Source organism: Nannobrachium achirus (genome assembly GCF_963921795.1).
Source record: "Nannobrachium achirus genome assembly, chromosome: 14".
NCBI classification, from domain to species: Eukaryota; Metazoa; Chordata; class Actinopteri; order Myctophiformes; family Myctophidae; genus Nannobrachium; species Nannobrachium achirus.
Genome location: NC_137821.1, coordinates 21,443,892 through 21,469,666, shown reverse-complemented (window position 1 = coordinate 21,469,666; position 25,775 = coordinate 21,443,892). Strand labels below are relative to the sequence as shown.

Genomic DNA, 25,775 nt, shown 5'->3' with positions numbered 1-25,775 from the left:
GCTGTTTTCACTAGTTTAAATCATTTTAAAAATGATAAATACAAAACAAACGGTTTTGGACATACAAGGTTTCCACCCGACAACGACGATATGCTTAGATGATTTTAATTTATATTAGGACACATTTGCATGAATGTAAAGATGAAACTGAAGTGTTCACTTCCGCTTTATAGCTTACTCATGATCAGAGCTTCTGTTCTCCAAAATTGTGGGAGGCAACAGTCTGGCCACGCGAGACTAGTACTTACAGTACATAACTCATCCCATTAAAGGAGTAGTTCACCAAATAAATTACTTGTTTTCTATCAATAATTACACACCCCATGAAGCACTGAATTCGTGGAAGTTTTTGGTTTGTTTTTGTCGCATTCCAATACGTCAATAATTTGATGACCGGCGGAGTCTCAGGACCGACGACGCGGTGGTTCTCAAGCGTGTACTGTATTTGTCACGAGAACCGCACTGCCATCTGAAAAAGTTTTGTGCTGGGGACCCCCATAAAAATGTAATTAAAAACAGATTATATTTAATTCTTTGAATAAGAGCAGATCTACAAGTCTTTGCATTGCGACGTGTTGTGAGCTTACACATCGGTTCTTTTCAAATAGCCGATGTATATACCATAGTAACCCTATAAGTGGTTTATATTTTGATGCTATAATTTTGATGCCCCCCCCATTCAAAGGATGAAGTGACAGAGGGCAGACAGGAGGGACACACTGTGTGGGAGAGAAAGAGACAGAGACAGAGTCTCTCGAGACATTCTAGAAACACCAAAACCTTACAGAGAAAAGACATGGATTTAAGAGAAGAGAGTTCAAATAAAATCAAAGTAACACCTGGATCTGAAGTTGAGCTGAAATGAAAAAAATATCTGGTGTTATTTTTGCTACTTTACGAATTGCTCCATTCCGATGTCCAATGGGAGTTGAGCTGTGTTGCTGGGTGGGGGCGGGGCGACTGGGCATAGAAGAGGAGTTTGTTGTTTAGCAATATTCCTGGGCAGGAGAGCTTATTTAGCGTTTTTACTATTTCCAATATTCACCTGAGTTGGAGCATATAGATGAAGAATTAGCATTTGAATACCATGGAGCTATTTACATGTGCCATAGACGGAGGAATACTAGCCTGAGTCCACTCTGAGAGTGGGCGGGTCTATGGGCTGGAACCAGGCTAGAGGAATACAGCAGAATGGGAGATTGCCTTAGTTACAGTATATGCCCAAAAATATTTTGTTTTATATGTTTATAACAAAATTCCATCTTGAGTGTTTCAAACAACGAGCAATTAGCAACATTTCTATGAACATCTTGGGAAGTTTGTGTGGCTCGGGTCAAATATTCAGTGACCATGAGGCTAAAGAATGGTGCAGAAGCAGTGTTCACGTTCACTCTTCCATTGGAATGAATAGACTCCAAACTGCTTCCGGTCTCCTAAAAAGGTGGACACCTACTTCACGGGACGTAAACCGGAGATGGCACGTCTCGCTATTTCCGTCTTGGGTTGAGCTCTCCGCTCATATCACGTCCTGCCTCCCTATCGTATTCCACTTGGAAATACTTCACAATCCGGAAGTTAGATACCCGTGGGGAAAAAAAGCCATTTCAACTCCACATACTGTATAAGAGCAGCAGACAGGAGAGAGTAGCGGATAAGAGAGACCAAATGACATCAAGATAACGCCTCTCCTATCATGGAAATGATAAGAGAAGCCGCCTGGGAATGCGGAGGTCCCTGAGCATGACACCTAAACGTTCCCTGGGCGCAGTGGGTGGCTGCAGTAACAGCAGTGTACCCACTGCTCCTAATAATTAGAACGGGCATCAGGACATGTGAGACCAAATGACATCTCAACAAACTCAACAACTCAACAAAAGTTGGAGGAATGTGTGAGTAAATATACATTCATCAGATAGCTCAAACTTTTCAGGACGACGTGACCTAACAAAATAATCATATTTGAACTGGGGACCACCCAAAAATAATCATATTTGAACTGGGGACCACCCAACAATAATCATATTTGAACTGGGGACCACCCGGGCACCCTGATAAGCACTTATTTTACAATTTGGCAATGTTTTTGTAGTACAGTTTATTGATTAGGCTACTTTTGATACTTTTTTTTAAAATTAAAACCGTTTTAAAAGTCCTTAAATTGCCACTTCAATTGCCACTTCAATGACAAAAAAAAAAAAAAAAATCTTGTGGGGACCCCCTGGGGGTCCTGACCCACAGGTTGAGAAGCACTTACATAGCTCAGCGTTTATGTGTGCCCTGTACTTCTGTCCTAATTGTCATTCATATACTGTAGACTGGCAGTAAACTCTGGCTCAGCCCCCCCTTTTAAATGTAAGCTTAATGCATAGCTTATCTGCATTGATGTAACACTGTGCAAGCCCAGGAAATCAGTCTCCACTCCAGCCAAGTTTTCATAACGTTGCAAGACTGACTGCTGACATTTCTGGCTTTGGAAGAGAGGTGTTCAAGTTAGCCATTATTGTTTGGAGTGATGGAAAAAACTACTCGCATGTTTTACTTCATTAAAAGTATCAATAATGCAATGTAGAAATACTCTGTTACAAGTAAAAGTCCGGAATTCTAATTTGAATTGAGTAAAAGCACAAAAGTATTGGTATCAAAATGTACTTAAATGACCAAAAGTACTTCTTCATTCAAACAACAACTTGTCTTGCTGTGTTGCATTGCAATGACTGAGCAATCAGCACCATATAGGCAACAATATATAGCTCATAACTTATACTAATTTAAAATATTCTGTGTCTCGTTACGAGTGAAAAGGAGCAACAAGATAAGAAATTACTATTCATTGTTTCTATCTGGCCGGAAGGCATTCGTATGATACACACAAGAGAACCTCGAATTGTGAGGTGGGAAAACAACAACCAAAAAAACCAACAACCCATAAACGTTTGGGTGGACACACAAGCCTTAGGCTTGTTATGGTTGCTTTATTTCTGGGCCAAGTAGCCTCTCGACTAAACAGACACACAGGGGCGTCACAAGGGGTAGGAAAGTGGGACTGAGTTACTTGGGCCCAAGGTGGTGGAGGGCCGGCCTTAATTATTTTATACTTTAGCTATTGAAAAATAGCAGATATACAAGCTCACAGCACGGCACCGAGTGCCGCGCTTCGAGCTTGTAGATCTGCTATTTTTGAAAAGTCGTGAAAATGTGTGCAAATCTTTGAATATATGTATTTTTTAAGCGAACATTTGTAACTCAAATTTTGCTTCTGGGGGGTCCCTGGAACTCAATATTTTGAGATGGGGTTCCTTGGCCAAATACATACCATTTTGGGGGTCCTTCACATGAAAAGGTTTGAGCTCCACTGACATAGAAACATAGGTTTTTCAAAAAACCTCAGAAGGATTTGAAATATTCAAAGATTTTCATGATTTTTCAAAAATAGCAGATCTACAAGCTCGCAGCGCGGCACTCGGTGCCGCGCTGTGAGTTTGTATATCTGCTATTTTTCAATAGTTAAAGCACAGGGGCCCCACAGTGAATCCTTGTACCCAGGGCCCAGAATTTGGTGCGACACCCCTGCAGACACACAAGGTTAACTGTGTGGATGGAGCAGGAAGAGGGGAGCTGCATGTGGGAGAAGTATTGGAGACTCAGGAGGTCAGCACTACAAACACTGTGTGTGTCTCTCTCTCCATCTCCATACTTCACACAGGTTTCACCATGCTGTGCAGCTCTGCTCCGAACAGGGGCGTCAATTGGGTATGGCAGGGCTATGCAGCTGCCATACCCTGGGTCCAGGGGGAAAATAAACGTTACTTATAAATCCATGAATGTCTCTTTGTCTATCTGTACTGGTTATTATGTTGTTAAATTACAGTAAAATAACTACAAATGCAAAATTTAACAAAAATGAATGGTCACTTTAACAAGGTATTATAATTATATTCTCCACACTTGTATTCTCCCCATCTTGACAAGATGGTATATTCCCCGGTTCTGCAGGTCAGCTGCACAGGTGCAATGCATTATTGTTAATTGTGGCACGTTTACTAACATGCCAAGTTTAGCTGCACTTGAACCATTCCAGGCTGCCATATCCAACCCAAGAAACCGTAGAAACGGGGAAAAAAATAAAATGTACTTCTTAAAATAAATGTATCGTGCCTGTTGCTAAGGTATGGCAACATGACTGGTGTCAAGACACCAGTCATGTTGCCATACCTTAGTTTTTTTCTGAACTGACGCCACTGGCTCTGAAGTTTTATACATTTCTTTTACTTAACCACTCAAACACCCATGTGGTTGAGCGGAGGGGCTCAGGGCTCTATACTAGTGTCTTTTCGGTTTTCTCTTATCGTGGGGAAAGCTTTCGCTGAAAATCGCAGATTGACGAGCTCACAGCGCGTTGCAACACGTTCATTACATTCTGATAATGTTTTTTTCCCTACGTAATAAAGTTGTATTTCTTTGTTGTTCTCTCATGCCCCCCATGGGACGCCATGTCTTTGGGTACTTATAAAAGCGCTACAGTACCGTATTTTCCGGACTATAAGGCGCACTTAAAAGCCTTTAATTTTCTCAAAAAACTACAGTGCGCCTTATAGTCCAGTGCACCTTATATATGGATCATTCATTGACATTGACATTCCCTTTAGCACAGCTCCATCTGTTGGATGCATAACGCAACGGTAGCGTCTATTATGTGCATAGTCAGGTGCGCCTTATATATAACAGTTTGAAAATAGACCATTCATTGACAGTGCGCCTTATAGTAAGGTGCGCCTTATAGTCCAGAAAATACTGTATATACATGTGAGATATTATTATTAATGTGGTTACGGTACTTAGTACAGACTTTATTCCATCTTCCATTTTCTCCTAAGTAAACTTTTATTTGCCGCGCTACTCTTCCCACAGTTTTGGTGGCACGCATATGGCCATATGTCAAATCGACCGGCTTCACCAGGACACGCATGCGTGCTATTTTGTTACTTTACTTTATTTGTTTATTTAGACGGGTCAATGCATATTAATGAACACTACATAAAAGCAATGTAAATACACCGGAATTAGCAAGAATGCTAAATGTCGTCCGTAGTCCCCACATGAAGACAAAACAACACATACCAACAAACAGTAACCCTACATTAGGAGAGGGCGTTTAAAAACATACATACAAATACTATTTCTCCTGTAACCAAGAAAACAACAAAAACAACACATATTACCAACAGTACCCTACATTAGAAAAAGGATAGTTAAAAATATACATACATGAGAAGTACTATTAAGACTATACATGGTCACAGGTTTGATTGTCAACTAACCATTTTTTGAGCGGTGGTCACACCGTCTCCATAGCGTGGCCGTGTGTGTAGGTATGTTTGTTTGTTAGTTTGTTTGTATGTGGGTGGGTCTGTATGTAGCCTCAAGCCTGTGTAGTACCCTTTCTGACCACACATGTTAAGGGAGGGGCGCTGTTGTCCAGGCCACACACACACACACACACACACACACACACACACACACACACACACACACACACACACACACACACACACACACACACACACACACACACACACACACACACGGGGGGGGGGGGGGGGGGAGAACCACCGCTCAGTTCACACGGGTGTGATTTTTTAGATTGTACTTGAAGGATGGAAATGACAAACCGTCTCTTATTGTTAGAGGTAGGTCATTCCAGATTGAACAGCCCTGAACTGAAAGGGTGTTTTTTCCAAAAGCGGTTACCCGGTACGGTACTTCGCAGTCCCCTCTAGTGATTGCCCTGGTATTGAGTCCTCTATCAGGCTTCCTTTTTATGAATTCCTTTAGGGGAGGTGGGCATAAACCATTTAGGGTCTTACATATGATACTGACCTGTTTAAATACCTTAAAATTTGCAAAGCTCGAGAAACGGTACCCCTGCAGAATATTACAACGGTGATATGAGTGGGGTTTCCTATCGAATACCTTAAGCGCACTCTTATATAGCTGTTCAATGGGTTTGAGAGTCGTTATACCTGTGCAAGACCAGTTTGTGAAACAGTACTCAATGTGTGATAAGATCATGCATTGCACTTGAGCGAATGGACTTAGTTACTTTACACCACAGGGAGCAAGCAGTGCTGCACTTAACCAACCAAGCCACTATTAATATCTACACCCTGGCAAGTACTACATGTTTTGAGTTGTTTGCCCAAAAGGGTTAAACCTTGTCTATTACAACAGGGAGGGAGTGATGTCTCTGGCATTTTTAAACATTATTTTTCCATAATGTTCTATTTTGCAGTGACAGCTGATAAATAACATCAAGATAGCGTCATTGTAATGAGAGGAACATTAGATGGCACCGCGCATATACGTCACTATTTAATAGCTTCCGTGCACACTTCGGGTGCTATTTACTAAGACAGATCTATAGTTACCAAGTCATCATAGGAGCCTGTAATGGCCCCCTCGTATCACAGTAGCTAACATATGTTCTGCAAACACGTGCTCTATTGGATCCGAAGATTGAATCCCAGACCTTTATAACCTTACTACCAGTATGTACACAAGTTTACAGAATAAAGCTAATAATTCAAGATGAACAAACACATTTAGGCGACTAAGAAAAGACAATACAAACATCAATTAAAACCTTTTATTTGACAATGTTTGATATTTGGATTTTAGCTGACCACTGCGCCACCGTGCCCCCAACCTGTGAATTCTCTCATGTCAATGTAAAATGAATCGTGCGTACAACAATATCGGTGCTACATTATATAGCCACGATAAGCTACTCTTTTAATTTGCACATTATATTTAGCTTACCACTCTATTCTCTATCATGAAGGATGGTTGTAGGAACTTGGGCCCTAGAACTCCTGAAAAGGCCAAAAACTATTAAACAGATCAAAGATGTTACAAAGTAAAATCTGGAGTGTTAGATTTGTACTCTTTAAGAGTTAAATTAACACTCTAAGGGACGGCAGTGGCTCAGGAGGGCAGCTTGGGAATTGTAAGGTTCCCAGTTGGATCCCAGGCTCCCCATGGGTTACTGTCTAAGTGTCCTTGAGCAAGACACATTACTTCCAATGAGCAGGTAGGCGCCTTGTATGGTTTGTTTCCTCCACTGTCATTGTGTGAATGTGTGCACGTTATAAAGCTCTTTGGATAAAGGCGCTATATAAATGCACCATTTACTGCACCATTTTACATTTCGATTTTACTGTGTAACACTAGTCCAGTTTCTTATGGGGCTGTTAAGTCTGACATCATTTTGTAGGCAGGCCCCAGTCCCGGTGAATCTTTTTACTATTTACACATTTTTCTTCTCTTTATTGTTGAAAGGAAAGTGGTAGAATTATACTTTAGTCGTTATTTTTGTCTCGGATCTGTTGAAATAGCGAGGGACAGATATTGACAATAAATCTGCTTGGAGGTCTGACTACAAAATGATGTCACAACTTAAAAGCCCCGCATCAAAATGTGTCACCACAGCTAATTTCACAGCAACATATCGACGGGAAAATTCAACACGTGGCCTCTTAAAAACATTGACATCGCTGCGGGTGATGATATTGCACTTCGGTAGTTGCCTTGTTCTCTCTTTTCCTGGTGGCCTCCCTGGGCGTCTGTCTCTTTGTGCACTTGACCTACAGTTTGCAACTCTGGACGGTCATGGTGTCTGCTGGCCAGCGATAAGCGTCCACTGCAAACTCATCATAGTCTGTGCTGTAGACGAGGGAGCGGACATATGCCTCCTTGTCAGCCGGCTCCGGTTGAAGCGTCGCAATGTTGTGTTTGTAGGCGTACTCGACGATCTTGACGGCCAGTGTCAAGGACACATCCCTGATGGTGTTGAGAGGAGGGTACAATCTTCCCTCTGCCAGGTCCTTCTCCGTCACCAAGTCAGCAATGGCCTCTGCTGTGGTGAGGAAGATGTCGTCACTGATGTGGCGTATGGAGCAGGCGGTGACCCCGAGGCCCACGCCTGGGAACACATAGGCATTGTTCCCCTGACCAGGGTAGAACCTCCTCCCATCTGGAAGGGTCACTGGGTCAAATGGACTGCCACTGGCAAAGATGCCCCGTCCCTCTGTGATTGTATAACACTGTTTAGCTGTGCATTCAGCTTTGCTTGTTGGGTTGCTGAGGGCAAAGATGATTGGCCTTTCATTAAAGGAGGCCATGTCCCTGATTATCTCCTCTGTGAAGGCTCCGGCAATGGCCGACACACCTATGATGGCTGTGGGTTTCAGTTCCCGCACCACATCTTCTAGCCTCCTCATCTGCGGATGCTCGTGCGCAAATCTCTCCTTCTCTTGAGTCAGGTGGTCTCGTCCCTTGACGATGAGACCCTTGGAGTCAACCATCCAAATCTTTTTCAAACACTCTTCCTTCGGAAGTCCCTCCTTTTCCATCGCCATGGTGATCAGTTCAGCAATCCCCATGGCAGCCTCGCCTGCACCTTGAAAAACAATGGTATGGTCAGACATTTTGCTCTTGGTGATGCGGAGAGCAGCAAGGAGGCCAGCGACTGCCACTGCAGCTGTACCTTGGATGTCATCATTGAATGTGCAGTATTTGTTGCGGTACTTGGTCAGCAACCGGAAGGCGTTGACATTGGCAAAGTCCTCAAACTGAATGAGACATTCCATCCCATACCTGTCTGACACAGCCTTCATGAACTCTTCCACCAGGTCATCGTAGGCCTGGCCGCGCACCCGCTTATGCCTGAGCCCAATGTAGAGAGGGTCCTTCAGCAGCTCCTCATTGTCTGTGCCCACGTCCAGAAGCACCGGCAGGCACTGTTGCGGTGGCATGCCTCCACTGGCCGTGTAGAGGGCCAGCTTGCCCACAGGAATGCCCATGCCATAGCAGCCCAGGTCCCCCAGCCCCAGGATCCTCTCTCCGTCCGTCACACACACCGCTCGTATGTCCATTTCGGGCCAGCTCTGGAGCAGGGTGGAGATGTGACCATGGTCATGAATCGAGATAAAAAGTCCCCTTGGTCTCCTGAATGCCAGGCCATACAGCTGACAGGCCAAGCCCACAGTGGGGGTGTAAACGATGGGCATGAACCTCTCAACATCAGACGTCAACACCCGGTAGAACAGCTTCTCATTGCGATCCTGGAGCCCCATCAGAAACACATATCTGTCAAGGTCGTCTTTCTTCATCTCGTAGTTCTTGATTACGCGGAGCAGCTGGACATCCTGGCTGAGAAAGCAGGGCGGCAGCAGCCCGTGGATACCCAGCTGAAGACGCTCCTCCAGGGAGAAGGCCATGCCCTTGTTCAGGTGGGGGTTTCGAGTAACGTCATACCCCCGCTTCTTGGTGTAGACGAAGGTTTTGCTCTGGTCCTCGGACTTGTGCATCTCTGTCTCCATGGACTCCCGTCGGACTGTGCCGTGTGCCATGTTGTTGCACGTTGTAAATAGATCGACGGTGTTGCAACTGTTTGTGTAGAGTCAACAAGTGGATGCGCCGTGGTTCGTTGAGCCTGAGTTGGCAGAGAGACCGCGGCTGCTGCCAGACGACAGATCGAACGCACTCTGGAGCGACGGCGAGAGGAGCGCACTGGTGTCTCCTGACTGTTAAAGAGATACTTCATAATGGTTTAATTCATATAAATGCATTTGTGAATTAATTTTCCCCATTGACTTTAATTAAAAATGTAACTTTTACCAAATATGGGGATGACATCATAGACCACATGAGACAGACTGACACAGTATGTCCAAATATGGGCTTAATATTGATTGATATTGATTCATTAATTTATTAGTGAATTCTTTTTATCATTATTATTATTAAACATCCCAGAGGTGCTTCTCAAACTCAAAATGCCACACATTTTGTCAACTAAAGAGACTACACAGAGGCGGAGGGCGGGTATAGGGACGTAAAGTTCACGCCGGAGAATAAAACGATTAGCCTAAAAGTCACCATACAAAACGCTCATTATCCGAAGAGGCTGCTGCGAGAAATCTGCAGTTTCCCCAAAAAATCTATTTTCATGGCCTTTGCCATTCAGATGTGAGGCTACGGTAATGAGATTTGGAATTTAGAGTCAGCAAATGAACTCGAGTGAAGGTTAACAGTATTGTCTGTCTGTCTGTCTATATTAAATGGGCTAACGGCAAGAGGTGGTTTGCCGTTTTGCAGCTCTAAGCTCTGTATACAAATTGAACAATTTCCAGGCAGTTTGTTTTCTCGTCTGGGATATATACAGGGGCATTTTGAGTACATTTCGAATGCCCCCATCTCATTAATCTAGTTTACTGTGTAAATAGCTCTTATCGGGGTGATGAACTGTACTGTGAATTAAATCATAACCCGTGCATGTTCCGGTTATTTGTGTCAGTTTGTAGTATCGTAGTGCTGACCTTTGGAAAAGGAAAAGCTTATTTTGGGATGTGCCTGTAGTTAATGAAGTCATATTATTGCAGAGGAGTAAAGCTGTGGTTGTCAACCTCAACGCCTCGCCTAGATCGGCTATTTTCACAATTTCTGCCTCTAATATTTGACAATTTGGCCAAAGATTAATTTGTCATTTTAGAGGTATTAAAAAGTCCTTAGATTGTCACTTTAGAAATGTGCAGATACCCTCCATACACTCAAACCTTGTTGGTTTGTTTACTGTTGGGTGAGAAAACAATGTTGCACGTTAAGTTAATCATCCGGGGACCCCCCAAATAATTTGGGGTCCCGACCAGCAGGTTGAGAACCACTGATAAAGCAACTAAGAAATGTACTGTACCGTTCACTTACAGTAAGTACAATTTTCAGTGCTTTTACTTCTATTCATTACTTCTAGGCTACTACATCTCAGAGACAAATACTGTATTATATTTTTGCTACACTACAATTATTTGAAAACTTTAGTTACTAGTTAGTAAGATTTTGGTTATTATTACAAAACATACATTAACCACTTCAGCCCTATATACATTTTACATTGAATGTATGTCTTGTAGACCGAGTTTTATACATTTTATACATTTGAAAACTCGTGAAAGGGGACATTCTGTATAATGAGTATTTTCTATTTTAGGTACTTTAGGTACATTTTGATACCAATTTTTACTTTTACTCAAGTCACTTTTGAATTCCGGACTTTTAATTGTAACAGAGTAGTTCTACATTGCAGTAGGCTATTGGTACTTTTACTTAAAGGACAACTCCTCCCTAAATCACTTCTAGGCTTTTCCTGCTTATATTGATCCCAAAAGACTGTCCATGGGGTCTATTAGGCAGAAATGTCCCTGTTGTCCAGTTTCCCCAGCAGAATGCAGCAGCTCTCATAGCATAGAGTTGAGCCTATAAGCCTATCGCTATGACACTAATTGTTGTGGTCAAAATTATTTTATTTTTTCATGAATGTGTTACTAGTTGTCATTACAAACACATCCATGCCTTCGTTGTCCCACACAAGCCACCACAATCTCATAAATAATGTTTTGGGGTGAGCATTCTTCACAAGTGCCAATCAAAGTGACTGTACTGGCCAATCACAGGGCATCTTTTCCGGGACTTGGCAAAACACATAAAAGCCTAACATCTGTTTAGTGTGATGGCTTGTGTGGGACTGGGACAACAATGACATGAATGTGTTTGTAATGACAACTTGTACCACATTCATGAAAAATATAAACACTTTTGACCACAACAAATATTGTAAAAGCGATAGGCTTATAGACTCCACTCTATGCTATGAGAGCTGCTGGGTTCTGCTGGAGAAACTGGACAATAGGGGCATTTCTGCCTAATAGACCCCATGGACAGTCTTTTTGGATCAATATAAGTCGGAAAATGAGCCTAGAAGTGATTTAGGGAGGAGTTTTCCTTTAAGTAAAAAAAATTGAGTACTTTTTCCATCACTGCATTATTGCATGATGAGGTGTGTCCCAATATTGAGAAATAACAGACAGGGGCATAGGTGGAATTGAGTTCCCTCTGCAGAGGGAATATTTTCCAATATTGGGAGACCTCTCAGAGTTTATCATTTCACACTCACACCATGGCCGCTAACCAAAGACAAAAACACACAGTCTGTGTTGTTATGTTCACACAAACATGCACACCGTTGCTGTCGGGCAGAAACCTCCTGTCTCCCTATTCTAACTTTTAGTGTTTTTCTTTTTTTTCTCTTCTTTTTTTAACACAAAAAGCAAAAGTAGAAGATCCGAAACGCTCGAAACGCAGCGTTGGAGTGGACATAGTGGTTTCCACCCTGAACAGAGACGATAGTTATGCCCCCGCACCTAAAGTATTTTTTTCTCTGCTTTATCAATCTTTAGGTCACATGGTTATGCCGTCATCAGGATAAAAGACACAGGTGATATGGACCCCTTTTGATCATCACCAAATGGAGGTGATTGGATAATTGAGACTTGTGCGGTTCCAGCTAATCTATGGTGTTGATTCGAGTCTCAAATATCCAATAATTTAAAATGGATCCATATCGCCTGATGAAGGTACAAGTGACCATTAATAATGCAGAGAAAGGTGTGTGCATAGAATAGAGTAGAATAGTCCCAACTCCTTTGTGTGTTTTTTTGTCACTGAATATGTATGTATATTATTGCACATGCTGTACGTGAAATCGTCCTCTGCATTTACCAATCCTATAACAAGGAGCAGTGAGCAGCCATTCAGAGTCTTGCTCAGGGGCACACATCGTGGCCTGGAATCGTACCTGGGACAACCAGGGGCTCTGGCTCTCCTCACCAACCACTCAGCTATGGCCGCCCCATCTCTGCATGCAGGGATTATTTGGGATTTTTTTTTCTTTTTTTATCCGAAGGGGATTTACTCCCAGAACCACAAACATTTTTGAGAGCTCTCCAAATGTTGACCTCCCCTTGCAGGTGGTGTTATTACAGTGTCATATTTGAGAACAACATCAAACAAAAGCTGTGTTGTCTTGGTAACCGCTGTCTAGTCCAGCAAACCGCTGCTACAGAGGGGGAGGAGAGGGGAGGGAGGGAGGCACTTCTCATCACCTTTCTGTTTAAATTCTGCTCTGTTTGCGTCCTCTCCTCCCACTTTTCTCAATCCCACTGATTCAAGTTATTGTTTTTGTACTTTCCGAACCTCGTTCTCTATATCCGCTGCTTAGCATTCATTCCGCCGCCTCGCCATCCCTCCTAGTGGCTCTAAAATTATGGATATTGGCGATAAGACCATATGGGTTTGTCGGTTTCCACCTACGTCTTCTTGACTTCCCACTTCTTCAAAGAGAATCCTTCAATGTTGTGCGCTGCTGTGCTGAGCTGTGCTGTGTGCTCTGCCGCGTACGTGCTGGTGAGGGGAAGGGGTTGAATCAATTTGCCATCACGAGGACGGGGCGGGTGCTCTTTCAGCTTTCAATGTATTCTAGGTCCGATCTCTCATCAGGGCTGGAAGAGCGAGGTTATAACACAAACAGGCTGTGAGCGGCGGGGTTGTGCAGAGGAGAGGGGAGGGTCGGGGTGGGTTGCTGCCGGGTGGAAGCGTGTCCGAGGCAAAAAGGCTCGCGGAGAGAGGATGACGACGCGAGAGATCAAGAGCTATTAACCTCTCCTCTGGGCGCGCTCGACCGACGAGAGAAGGGCTCGGTTAGACGCGGGAGGGCAAGTGTAGGTCAGAACTTTGACCTGGCCTGGCTGCGGCTTAACCTCGTGGTTGCGGTCCGTGCCAACAACCCACTGACGTATACACGCCTGTCACGACGGGAGACACGTCCATTTCACGTACCTGCAAAACATTTCGCAGCGTGGCTATTGGGTGATTCTGCTGATAGCGAAACAGTTTTTTTTTTAACATTCGGGTCAATCTGTGTCATTTCATACTTTAGATATTCAAAAATATCAGACAAGCTCCTGGCTTGTCGATCTGCTATCTTTGTAAAATCTTGAAAATTTGTCCAGTGAACATTTTTAACTAAAACTAGAAAATATTGTTCCTTCGAAACAATTGTGGGCTCGCTTCAAGCCAGAAAACAATGGCTATAAAAGTACAAAATGTCAAGATCGCAGGCAGTGCTCTCTTTGACGTTACTGACGTCAAAGATTGGTCCATTTTGTTCCAAAAATGTGTTGTGCAAAAGTTGACCCGCTGGTGGCGCTATAACAGGCCAATGTGAGAAGGGTGGTATCTGTTCCTTGACCTATTGGGAATGTGCTTGCAAGATTTCACGCACATTGCAGGCTGTGTTCATGATTTGAGGTGTTTTTGGCCTTGGCCACTTTATCGCTGCTTGCAGCTATATTTATAATTATTATTATATTTTTTGTGTGTGTGCACTTCATAGGCATATTAGATAAAGGTCCTTAGATTGTGTGTAGAATGTTTCATGCAAATTGCGAAAAAAATCCTAGCGGGTTTAAGCGTTTCACAAACTGCTCAAAATGATATAGCGCCCCCCTTTGGCCAATTGGGGTAAGATTGGTTTTAGTGATATTTGGACTAACACTCTACATCTTTGCCAAATGCCATGAACATGTTACTTTGCATGTATGATTTAGAGGCAGAAGAATAATTTGCATAAAACTGCAATATTCATTGAATTATTAAAAAAAGCATGTTTAAATTTTAAAGAAATCCGATCTGACAGATCTTTAGATATTGGTCCAAAGTTCACGTAAAAAAAGTTTTGTGCACGTGACGCGAAAATTCCAGAATAAAAGCGGGTTTACGTGTTTTACAAACTGCTCAAAATGGCGGAAAATCAAAGGGCGGAGCTTACTTAACAACGACACAGATGTCTTCCGCTTGAGTCAAAGCACGCGTGTAACAAGTTGCATGTCTTCAAACGAAACGAGTCATGACTTATGCCCGTTTGAAGTTTGAATTTTCAAACGCTTCGTATAGCGCCCCCCTTTGGCCAATTGGAATAAGATTGGTTTCAGTGATATTTTGACTAACCCTCTACATCTTTGCCAAATGCCATGAACGTGTGACTTTGTATGTATGATTTAGAGGCAAAATAATTATTGGCATAAAACTGCAATATTGAGTGAATTATTAAAAAATAATGTTTCACTTTAAAAAAAATCTGGTTGATCAATCTGACCGTATTGGTCCAAAGTTCATGTGAAAAAAGTTTCGTGCGTGTAATGCAAAAATCCCAGGAGGAGATTTTTACTGTTTTTCATATAATTCCAAATTGTGGGAGATCTAAAGGTCAAAGGTCAAAAGTCAGAGCGTAAAAGTTGTTCGGCATGAGGAGACGCATACGTGTATACAGGTTTCATGGCTGTACCTAAAACAGAGCATGAGCTCTACCTGTTCAAAGTTCACACTTTCGAAGGCATCCTACAGCGCCACCATTTGGCCGATTGCTGTATAAAATAATAGCACACGTCGCCACTGTAGGCTGAACACATTGATGTTTTTATTTTCACTTTCTCACTAAGTATGTAGGAGTAGAAAGGTGCCAAAGTATTGAGGAGAACTTGATATGTATAGTATAGTATAGTATAGAAATAAATAAATAATGACAATATCTAAAGTGTGCTCGCCTTACAGGCGAGCCCACAATGATAGAGCAACATACGTGTTTCAGAAAACTGTGACATTCTAACAGTGTGTGTGTGTGTGGGGGGGGGGGGCTAAATCCAAAAAACATCCATTTATTTAATTGATTATGAGATATGCTATATTTACCAATGCCTGATTATATTGTTTAGCGCAACATGTTGCAGCACAATATGTCGTGAGCATGTACTGTAAATCAATGGCTCTCAACGCGGGGTCCCCAGCTAAATTTGTTACCGCATCGCGATCATTTTAACCGCTTTATCCATTTATACATTGACTATTCCAATAAAGCTGACACCCAGACACTGTTACGTAGCTCAGGCTTAAGTCCATCACCCGCATGGTGTTAAAGAACGGTGTGCGTGCGTCACTCACTCTGCACACCGTGCGACTGCACGTCCCTCCAGTCCTGGGAGCCCACCTCCTTGCACTGGACCAGGTAGTGACCGATGGGCACGCCGCCGTGGGAGTCGGGCTTCATGAAGGTGACCGTGGCGAGGCGCTGGGACACGGCCGACAGGCGCACGCCGTACGGGTTGGATGGCACGTCTGGAAAAACACACAGGGTTTACACACAGCTTTATTTTTACAGGTTGGACTTTTCTGGTCATTTTCTATGCCTGGATCTAGTTTATCCATTTCTATGCTCTAAACCAGTGGTTCTCAACCTGTGGGTCGGGACCCCCAGGGGGGTCCCCAAATTATTTTGGGGGGGTCCCCAGATGATTTGATTAATTTGAAACACTGTTTTCTAACTCAACAGTAAAAGAAAGAACATGCAGTTTAAGTGTATAGAGGGTATCTGCACATTTATAAAGTGACTATTAAAGGACTTTTAATACCTTTGTAACATCTAACACTGTCCAAATTGTCAAATAGGCCTATTAGAAGCCGAATTTGTGAAAATAGCCGATCTACATGCTCACAACGCCTCGCGTGAGCATGCATGTAGATCAGCTATTTTCACAATAGGACCGTGTTATACAAAATGTAATGTCTCTCTTCTCTTGGTGCTCGTCAGGGTGGGGGGGGGGGGGTCCTCAGTTAAAATATGATTATTTTGGGGGTTATGGCCTGAAAAGGTTGAGAAACACTGCTCTAAACAACTGGTGCAAGCGAGGGACAAACTTCAGCCTCGTCCATTGCAAATGGCTGCGCCCAGCCGTCGGTTTGGCTCGATGACAGATACTCCTCCTGTCTTTTATAAAAGGGTTAGGAAACCCACGGTTGGAAATAATGGATGGATATTTTTCTATAAAATCGCAAAGCTACTTTGATGGCAGTTTAAGACATCCTTAAACCTTATAATGTGGCAGTAAGAGAGTGAAGAGCAGTGTTTAAGATGACATGCACCAAAAGACAAGACGGACAAGTTCTGCTTAGCAGAAGAGAAAAAATACAACAAAAGAAATGCATCAATAAACAATATAATTTTCTAATAACAAAAGGTACATCAAAAGATACATCAAAACTATAAGGGTTGGGGGTTAAAATCAGCTTTGTAAAAAAAAAAGCTTTGTATAAAAGTATGATTTCTATGTCTCAAAACAATCCATTTCACACACTTATGACATAGGCCTAGTCTATATAACATAAACTGATGTTATATTCATGCCTTAAGATGACTTCAGGCTACATCACTGATGATATGTCCCAGGTGCATCCTTGTGATGTTCTTTTTTCGTACAAACTATGTCACATACCATATGCTTTATTCCCAGGTTTCAAATAAATAAGAAATACCTGGGAAAGGAACAGCTAAATGACATGTTCTCTATGTGAAAAGGTTACTCTGTTCGCGCACAGCACTCACATGATGGAACTAACAACCTCTGTTCCCTGTTTTTTCCCTGCGCACCAGCGCAACTGCACTGATGATTAAAGGGCAGCCGCATGGTTCTTATTCACTTAAATCAAAGTCTCTTATACGCTGGTCCTGTGAAATCTCCACTGGTGCCATTGTTGGTGCGTGTTTACTTGATCTCCTTGGCAACGCAGTATCCTTGATGTCTGCCCTGATAGTACAGAGGCTATCTGACAACGTCTGCCGGGGAGAGATGTCTAGAGAAGCTATTACTGAGGGTAGTTGACATGAAACTACCTTAATGATTAGCCTTGAAGACAGGGTGTGAGGAACTTTTGAGGCCTTTTTTTACCCAGCTCTAGTATCCAACATCAGTGGTGGAAAGTAACTAAATACATGTACTCAAGTAAAGCCGAAATATATCACTTTTATTGGTGAGTAATATGCTATGTTGTCCAATCTGTATGGTAGATTATGTTAATACAATATACCCCTTATACAATTGGGGTGGTTGTGTTTGGTCTCTCTGCTCTTATGTTGAGACATTTAGATCCTGTTTCTAATGTAGGTTGTACAAGATCTTTGACAACATCCTCTTTCTGGTTAGACACAAATGTTGACCTGAAGGGCAAAATAATATTTCTGAAAAACATGTCAGCTCTTGCACAGGAGATCAGTGTTTTATTTACGAGTTACTTTGCTGATTTAGATGATTACCAGTAAGACTCCCTAATCGGGAGATAAGCGACCGTCACGTCGCATACACAAACTTTAGAGGGCAGTCGTAGCCAATCAGGAGGGAATATGGGAAATGGGACAGATCCATGTTGATGACATGACTCTAGACATACTGTGTACCGCTTTGCGTGATTTTAGGGCAAAATCTGTGGGAGCAGTGTCCAAAAATGTGTTTTGCAAAAATCGCCCTGATGGTGGCGCTAAATGGGACAGATGCATGTTGATGACATGACTAGACATACTGTGTACCGCTTTGCGGGATTTTAGGGCAAAATCTGTAGGAGCAGTGTCCAAAAATGTGTTTTGCAAGAATCGGCCTCATGGTGGCGCTAGAAGAGGGCCATGTGAGAAATAAGGGGTGGAGGTTGTGGTTTGGCAGCCAAGGAGTGTGTGTGTGCAAAGTTTGGCATGGATAGGGGCAACGGTGGCCAAGATATGAGTAGGGCAAAAGTGTTACGAGACGTGTGACGGACAGACTGACTGACAGCCGTGGAGGTTTTGATAGTAACTGCGAGTTACTTTACTTTACTTATGATTACAAAACCCACGGAACACACAAATAACCCCTATTTTATCCATTTAAACCTAGCAGATCTCACAACACGTTACATTGTGACACGTGAGCTTGTAGATCTGCTGTCTACTAAATTTAAACCATTAAATCTGTTAAATCCTGCACAATAAGTGCTTTCGCCTTTGGTACTCTCTAAGTACATCTTGATGCCAATACTTTTGCACCTTCCATTGTCCTCTTGTGCTTTCCTTAAAGGGGGCGTGACACGGCCAAAACAGCTAATTATGGCTATCAAATTAGCATTTTTTTTTTAATGATGTCATGTACTCCGATGTTAAATTATCCAATCAAATGATGCAGTACAATCAACAGCCTATCACTGGGGGCTCTGTGTTGCTGCCGACAGGCCCATACAGCTACTGTTGATGGGCCTGTCGGCAGCAACAGCCGGCTCCACCCCCTTTCCAAACCGTTTCAACAAAGACCATGTGACCTACTGTACCATAATGTTACATTTCGGCCGGTGTCATCACTCCTTTAAGGAAAAGAAGATAATGCAGGCATTTTACTTGTAACTTGTTTTGTGCGTTGTGGTATTGCTACTTTTACTTGAGTAAACATTTGAGTACTTCTTCCACCCCATAATGACATACCCAATCATTACAGTTAAGTGTAGATCTAGCTTTGAAGACAGGATGTGAGGAACTGAGGCCTTTTATGCACCTCGCAAATCGTCGCTGTTGGGTGGAAACCTTGTTCGACGCTGTTACTTTTCCGCAAATGGGGGAGGGGAAATGACCTGTGTTCCAATGGATGTAAAGTAACATAAAAAGGTGAAATATGGATATACAAGGTTTCTGCCTGACGGCGGTGGCGAAATGATCCACCACCATCCCCAGATCCATTATGAGCTATGGAACTGTGTGTGTGTGTGTGTGTGTGTGTGTGTGTGTGTGTGTGTGTGTGTGTGCGTGCGTGCGTGCGTGCGTGCGTGCGTGCGTGCGTGCGTGCATGTGTGTGTGTCTCCGTGTGTGCGTGCGTGCATTCATGCGTTGTTTGTGTCCAACCAAACATTGCAATCCTAAACATTACATATTAGGTCAGCCTTTTACTCGGTACTTGCCTTGCTTAGCCGCGGCAATTCAATCTCCACTAAAAGAAAATTGAACTGCGCTGTTGTGTATTAGAGCCGCGCTACTGTAAATTAGAAAGTACTTCAGTAAATAGTGGAGGCTATGGTAAATCAGACGGCACTATTTGAGATTAGGCCCAGCTGAAAAGCTATAGGGGGACTTTATCGCCGCGTGAATTGCAAATGAGGCTATTAGCGATAGTGGAGATCTCCAGGGTTAGAAAACAGCCAGTGGGGTTGGAGGCTGAGATGGCTACACTACGGAGTCTTTTACTGAAATGGCCGCTATGCAGTCATGGAGTCTGCAGTTCTATAAGTTAAAGCAGTAGTGGTTCTCAACCTTTTCAGGCCGTGACCCCTCAAAAGAATCATATTTGCCCTCGATTCCACAGATAAATATTGTGAAAATAGCTACGCAAGTTTTTTTTTTTTACTCTTTCTTATATTATTTGACAATTAGGCGAATGGTTGTTTGTTACTTTTGATGCAATAATCAAAAGTGTTTTTATTTTCTTTCTTTCTTGCATGAGTGGGGGACCAGTTACTGTATGTGAAGTTACAGTATAGGAGGATTCCGGACATTACATTTTCATGTATTTTTTCTCGAGTCCAATGCAGCTCCGACCACAAGCGGTGGGATTTTACGCTAAATCTCTTATTTATATCGCTCGAAACCAGCAAAAGTAGCAGATCTACAAGCTCGAAACACATCGCTTGTGGATTTGCTACTTCTGTTGCTTCTGTGTGAAGCTGCATATGATCAAGTAGGGGGTTAATTTACGAACAGAAATATAATAATATGGAAAATTGAAAATCTGCCCGACAACAGCGATACTGTATATAGCAACAACTAAAATTACCCTTCTCCCAGCTTGAAAGGTATAACCATATCTTCCAGCTCTAAACGGGTTGTGCGGATGTGCGGGTGACTCAGTGGGTTCAACAGAAGAGCCTCATTATGCGTTTGGAGAGTGTTTACCAGCTGTGATGTGCGACACATCATTATGTTGGAGTGTCAACAAAAGATGGATATTTTAGAAAATGTCTTGAAAAGCTTAGATTCTCATAGAATGTCTACATTTTAATACAGCTATGCATTGATATATATATATATATATATATATATATATATATATATATATGTGTGGCGGAGAGAGTCACAGCCCCAGCCTGAAGCCTCAAAAGTCTAGTATCTGCTCTCGTTCCATAGGGATGTCCCTGTCCCTTTGGAGTGATGGTTAAGATATTGGATCACCTCCGTTACATATATATATATATATATATATATATATATATAATATATATATATATATATATATATATATATATATATATATATATAATTTGTACTTCAAATAAGTATTTTTAAAAGCATCTGACTAATTTGACTAATTAGTATAGTATAGTATAGTATAGTATATTAATACTTATAGTATTTTCAAAAGCAAAAGTCCAGTACAACTCAAGTACACATTTTACAGAGCAACTTTCACTTTTCTAATAGTAATATTAAAATACTGGAGTTGAGTACTTTGCCACAGTACCACCACTTACCTGCTTGTGCCAGGATGAACTCCTGGTAGCGCATTCCGATGTTGTTTCGGGCGGTGCAGTTGTAGCGTCCAAAGTCTCTGTCTGACATCGGTGTCACCTGAGAACAAAATAACACGACTAATGACCGTCTGTTTGACCATGTTCAACCTGGCATCCCTAATTTGGGGATGTCATTATGCACAGGGCTTAAAGTTCTCCGTGGGGACGGATTTCCGTCTTGAGGAGTCCCTAGGGGCTATTTAAGAGATCAGAGCAGATTCGCAAAAAAATAAAAAAGTCGAGCCATCTGCGCTAATTATTTTTATAGCATCAGTTCCACTGTGGTGCGGTACAGAGTGCTGGTGTGTCATGTACTTCTAATTCAGTTCAGTCCAACTACTTCCTGTAAGTAGACTTAAAAATAAAACCAGTAGACGTGACTTGACTGTTGACTTGATCAGATTACGGTAGCTCTTATTTTGAAATCCGCTCGCTGTACTGAGAGGAAATGGCTCTGTTTGTTAGCAAGGTTGTTGCAGCTGTACCGGGAAGCTAGTAGCTATGACGATGCACAACAAAACATCACGTGGATTACTCGCAATAGTTTGGCTAAAGTTCATATTTATAGAAATAGAAAATCATGCTCCTATGGCTTAAACGATGTACACCGTTTGGAAGTGTGTTAAACTTTTGGGACCTCCGCTCCGCAGCACTGGTGGTGTTATTATGTCATGCTGCAAAGTAATGGGCGAATTGAGACGTCGCTCTCTCTGTATGGATAGCAGTGTCCAAAAGAAATCACAGGAATAATGGAAGTCACTGGAGTTTTACGCCATGTAAACAGCAGGTAGGCTATATTATCTAAAAGTGTGTTTACAGAGAAGGCAGCCGTAATTGACAATACATGTTTGCTTACATTATCTTGCATTAAAATAGGCAACGGAACACTTGTTGTTTGCAAATCAGAAATTCGAGGGTATTTATTTGTCACTCACAAAAGTTATCGATACAGATGCTAATGCAATACTTCGGGCCGGGGTGGTGTTTCAATTTTTTTTTTGCTTTAAGCCCTGCATTATGCATTATAGAGATAAGCAATTTTTTTATAGCATAGAAGCTTCTCTTTTACTCATAATAATAATACTTTTTTGTGTGCTTTTTTATTTAGTCATTATGCCAATTAATTCCTCCATACACACATTTCTATACGTTGTCAATGCTGCTCACTTGCCAGCGAGGAGCCCCCAATGGGAGGAGATGGAGCCTACACTCCCCGTTGACAGCCAATTAGCCCGTAGGAGTACATGTAGTGACAAATATCACCCTCCCTGCCCGGCTTCCCTGAAACTAAGACTAAATGTATTTATGTTTGGTTGCGCTCGGGTGTCGCGCTCTGAAAATAGCAGATCTAGTGTAAAGTGTAAAATCGCCATCAAGTCCTGCCAAAATACATTTCTGTTGACAAAATCAACTGTAGATTTTGTCAACTAAAATCTTATGATAAGATATGAAAATGAAACTTTTCAGATGACTAAAATATGACTAAAACATTTTATTAAAAATACTATGACTAAAACTGCATTTGCTGTCGTAATGAACGCTGCTACTGACCTCCAGCAGGGACCTGCCCACGGTGTTGTGCACCCGCATGTTGGGCATGCCCTCGGTGGAGATGGTGAAGCGCTCCCTCCTCCACAGCATGGTGGCGGGAGGGTTGGACATCACCTCACAGCTGACGTTCACAGGGTTCCCCTCCCACGAGTAGTAGATGGTGTGGTTGGTCAGGAACTTGGGCATGTCTGGACACATAAAACAACACATTTTAGACATATCGTTGTTGTCGAGCAGAAACCTCGTATCTCCAAGTTTCAGATGTGTACGTTCTTTCGTAAAGTAAAGCCCTGCTTGATCATAGAAGGTGGTCGTACAAAAGCAGTGAAAACAGCAAATCTACAAGCACACAACGCCTCACGGTGCAAGGCGTTGTATGTGCTTGTAGATCGGCTGTTTTCACTAGTTTAAAGCATTTTTTAAATTATAAATGCAAAACGAACGGTTGTGGACATAAAGGGTTTTCACCCGACAACGACGATATGCTAACTTGTGAAATGGGAAATGCATATGAGTGACTTTTACTTTTGGTACTGTAAGTACAGTATATTTTATATTTTGATTCCGATACGTTTACAAGTAATTTTACTCAAGTAAATTTTGAATACTGTGTGAATTGTACTTGTAACAGACTATTTCTACAATACCCTAACCCGCGTCATAGAGTTATGTCTTTCATGCGCAGTAGTGTCACCTCTGTGCACAACCCAGTGCGTAAGCTCGAGAGTTGAGCCCATTGGTCGAAACCATTTGCTGTAGCTTACGGCTGTATGTTCTGCTAGCTGCTCACCCTCCCCCACCCCAGCTACCACCTGTTGTTTTGGATCTTCTTGTATGTACTATGGAGAGTTTCAAAGGCCCCATTGATAGGGGTCATTTAGGGGTGCTCCCTCATAGTACCTAAAAGCAGAGCCATTCATCGCCAAACCAAAATAAACGAAGACTAATTGCTTGCTTTATATTCATTAAACCTATTTTAATCCATTCACGAGTTGTCTTGACTGAAGTGCCGTTTCTGGTTATTTATTTGTGTGTGAACACAAGACGCTATTTGCATTATCAGAGAGTAACACATTTCCTACTATAAAAGTTTAAGGCAGCCGATAAAAGCTCAAAGATAGGTCGTTTGAAAAAACAGGGGAAAAAAGGTTTGCGCTCATAAGGCAAATTCCTCTAGAGGAATAATGTTTCGTTAATTCATCTAATGTTCTCCCTTGGCTAAATTAAAAAGTAAAGAGCTCACTTTCAATTGACGAGGCTTCACGCGTGGGTCAAAGTTCTCCCCTACCATTATCTCCAACAAGAATAAAGAATTAAGGATGGTCAACAGAAGCTAATTTGGCTCCACAAGCAGGAAAAGGCCCTGCGAGTAATGGATGAGGTGAGTGATGGTAGAGCGTGGATCCTCTGGGTCCCGCTGGGCCGGCTTGGGCTCAGACAGAGTGGTATTACTGTTGTTTAATGCTCAAATACCTGGAACGTGCCCGAGTCGCGTTAGATTTGAACCACTTTAACCATTATTTTATGCTTTAACCATTGATAAATAGCAGATCCACAAGCTCACTGCGCGGCACCGAGTGCCGCGCTGCGAGCTTGTAGATCTGATATTTTAGAAAAATCGTGAAAATGCGTGCAAGACTTTGAATATCTTTGACCCGATCTTTGACCCGACTTCTAAATCCTTCCTCTAAATCAGTGGTTCTCAAACTTTATCATGTCAAGGACCCCCAAAATGACATTTATTTGGGCGCAGACCCCCATCTCAAAATATGTTGTTCCAGGGACCCCCCAGAAGCAGAGATTTGAGTTACAAAAGTCTGCTTTGAAAAACATATATTGAAAAATGTGCACAGATTTTCAAGATTTTTCAAAAATAGCAGATCTACGAGCTTGTATATCTGCTATTTTTCAATAGTATAGCATAGAATAATAGTATAGCGTTGAATAATTCTAGGCCTAAATGGGTTAATGCTGGCTCACAGGATTCTATTAAAGAGATTGATGGCCAGCCCTCTGTCACAGACCGGGATGTGCAGTCCCCCCCACGCCTCCCACGCACCCCTCACACAGTCAGCAGTGGCTTAGTAAATGACTTCATTACTCGGGAGGAAAACGTCTGGCTTGGCCCCCCCGTCACACTCAGACACACACACTGTTTCTTAAGCAGACAAAAACACACGATGAGCGTATGGGTATATACTAGGGCCACACATCTGAAGCGTGGTAGTGTGGTAGCCATGGGAATTTGCACTGTGTAGCGACCATAGAGTATATATAAAATAGAGAGCGGACGAGCCCCGCCCCCACTATCATTTCAATGCAAGTGCTCAGTGGCATTTGGAAGCAACGGCTATGTGCTAGCATGTAGCTAATCCAGGTGCATTCTGGGGGAAATTGGCCACTATTCGAGACCACAAATGACGTCACGCTGCTCTCCGCTCACAGTCTGGAGTGGAGGGGGCGGGGCCAAAATGCGCGTTTAGGCTGCAGTTCCAACTTTGGCCACCATCGGGGCTGCTTCAAATCTAGCCCTGGGTTCTGGGGGCTTGGTAGCGACTAGTGGCATTACATTTACAGAAGAAATGGATTTTCCAGCGATAAGAAATCAGTGGATTATCATTGTAACCAAGTGCTCCTTCCTGGAGGGCGAATGCTAACGCTATGTTCCTCTACCTCCCAAATCCTTGGCAAATCCGGAAAGACCCGTCGTCTGGTCCGAAAATAACAAAACCTTTTTCGCCCCTCACCAAACCAAAAGTATCAGCGGGGAGTTGAAAGCTTACTCTACTTAGTGGATGCGGTCTGAGCCCCCCACCACACGATTAAAAATACATTTCTAGGGTAAAATGAAAAATATTCCACCGGATGGAGTATTTTAACTGTGTGGTGGGCAGCTCAAACCGCGTCCACCAAGTAGAGTTAGCTTTCAA

General features: G+C 42.6%; 2 protein-coding genes across 2 annotated transcripts in view; both read right to left on the bottom strand.

Annotated features, from left to right (window-relative positions):
• LOC308297896 (neural cell adhesion molecule 2-like) overlaps window positions 1–25,775 on the bottom strand; it is a gene marked incomplete at both ends in the record, with an annotated part of 168,699 nt that overhangs the window by 27,819 nt on the left and 115,105 nt on the right. The window contains 3 exons of the mRNA XM_080741460.1: window positions 15,889–16,062; window positions 21,256–21,352; window positions 22,846–23,033. Coding sequence (XP_080597586.1) covers window positions 15,889–16,062; window positions 21,256–21,352; window positions 22,846–23,033 — 459 coding nt within the window. The remainder of the gene's footprint in view (window positions 1–15,888; window positions 16,063–21,255; window positions 21,353–22,845; window positions 23,034–25,775) is intronic.
• On the bottom strand, window positions 7,026–9,407 carry LOC308298492 (NADP-dependent malic enzyme-like; the record flags this gene model as incomplete). The annotated part of the gene is made up of 2 exons (XM_080742107.1): window positions 7,026–7,235; window positions 7,453–9,407. One exon carries the CDS (start codon window positions 9,405–9,407, stop codon window positions 7,641–7,643), a length of 1,767 nt encoding a protein of 588 aa, XP_080598233.1. The 3' UTR covers window positions 7,026–7,235; window positions 7,453–7,640.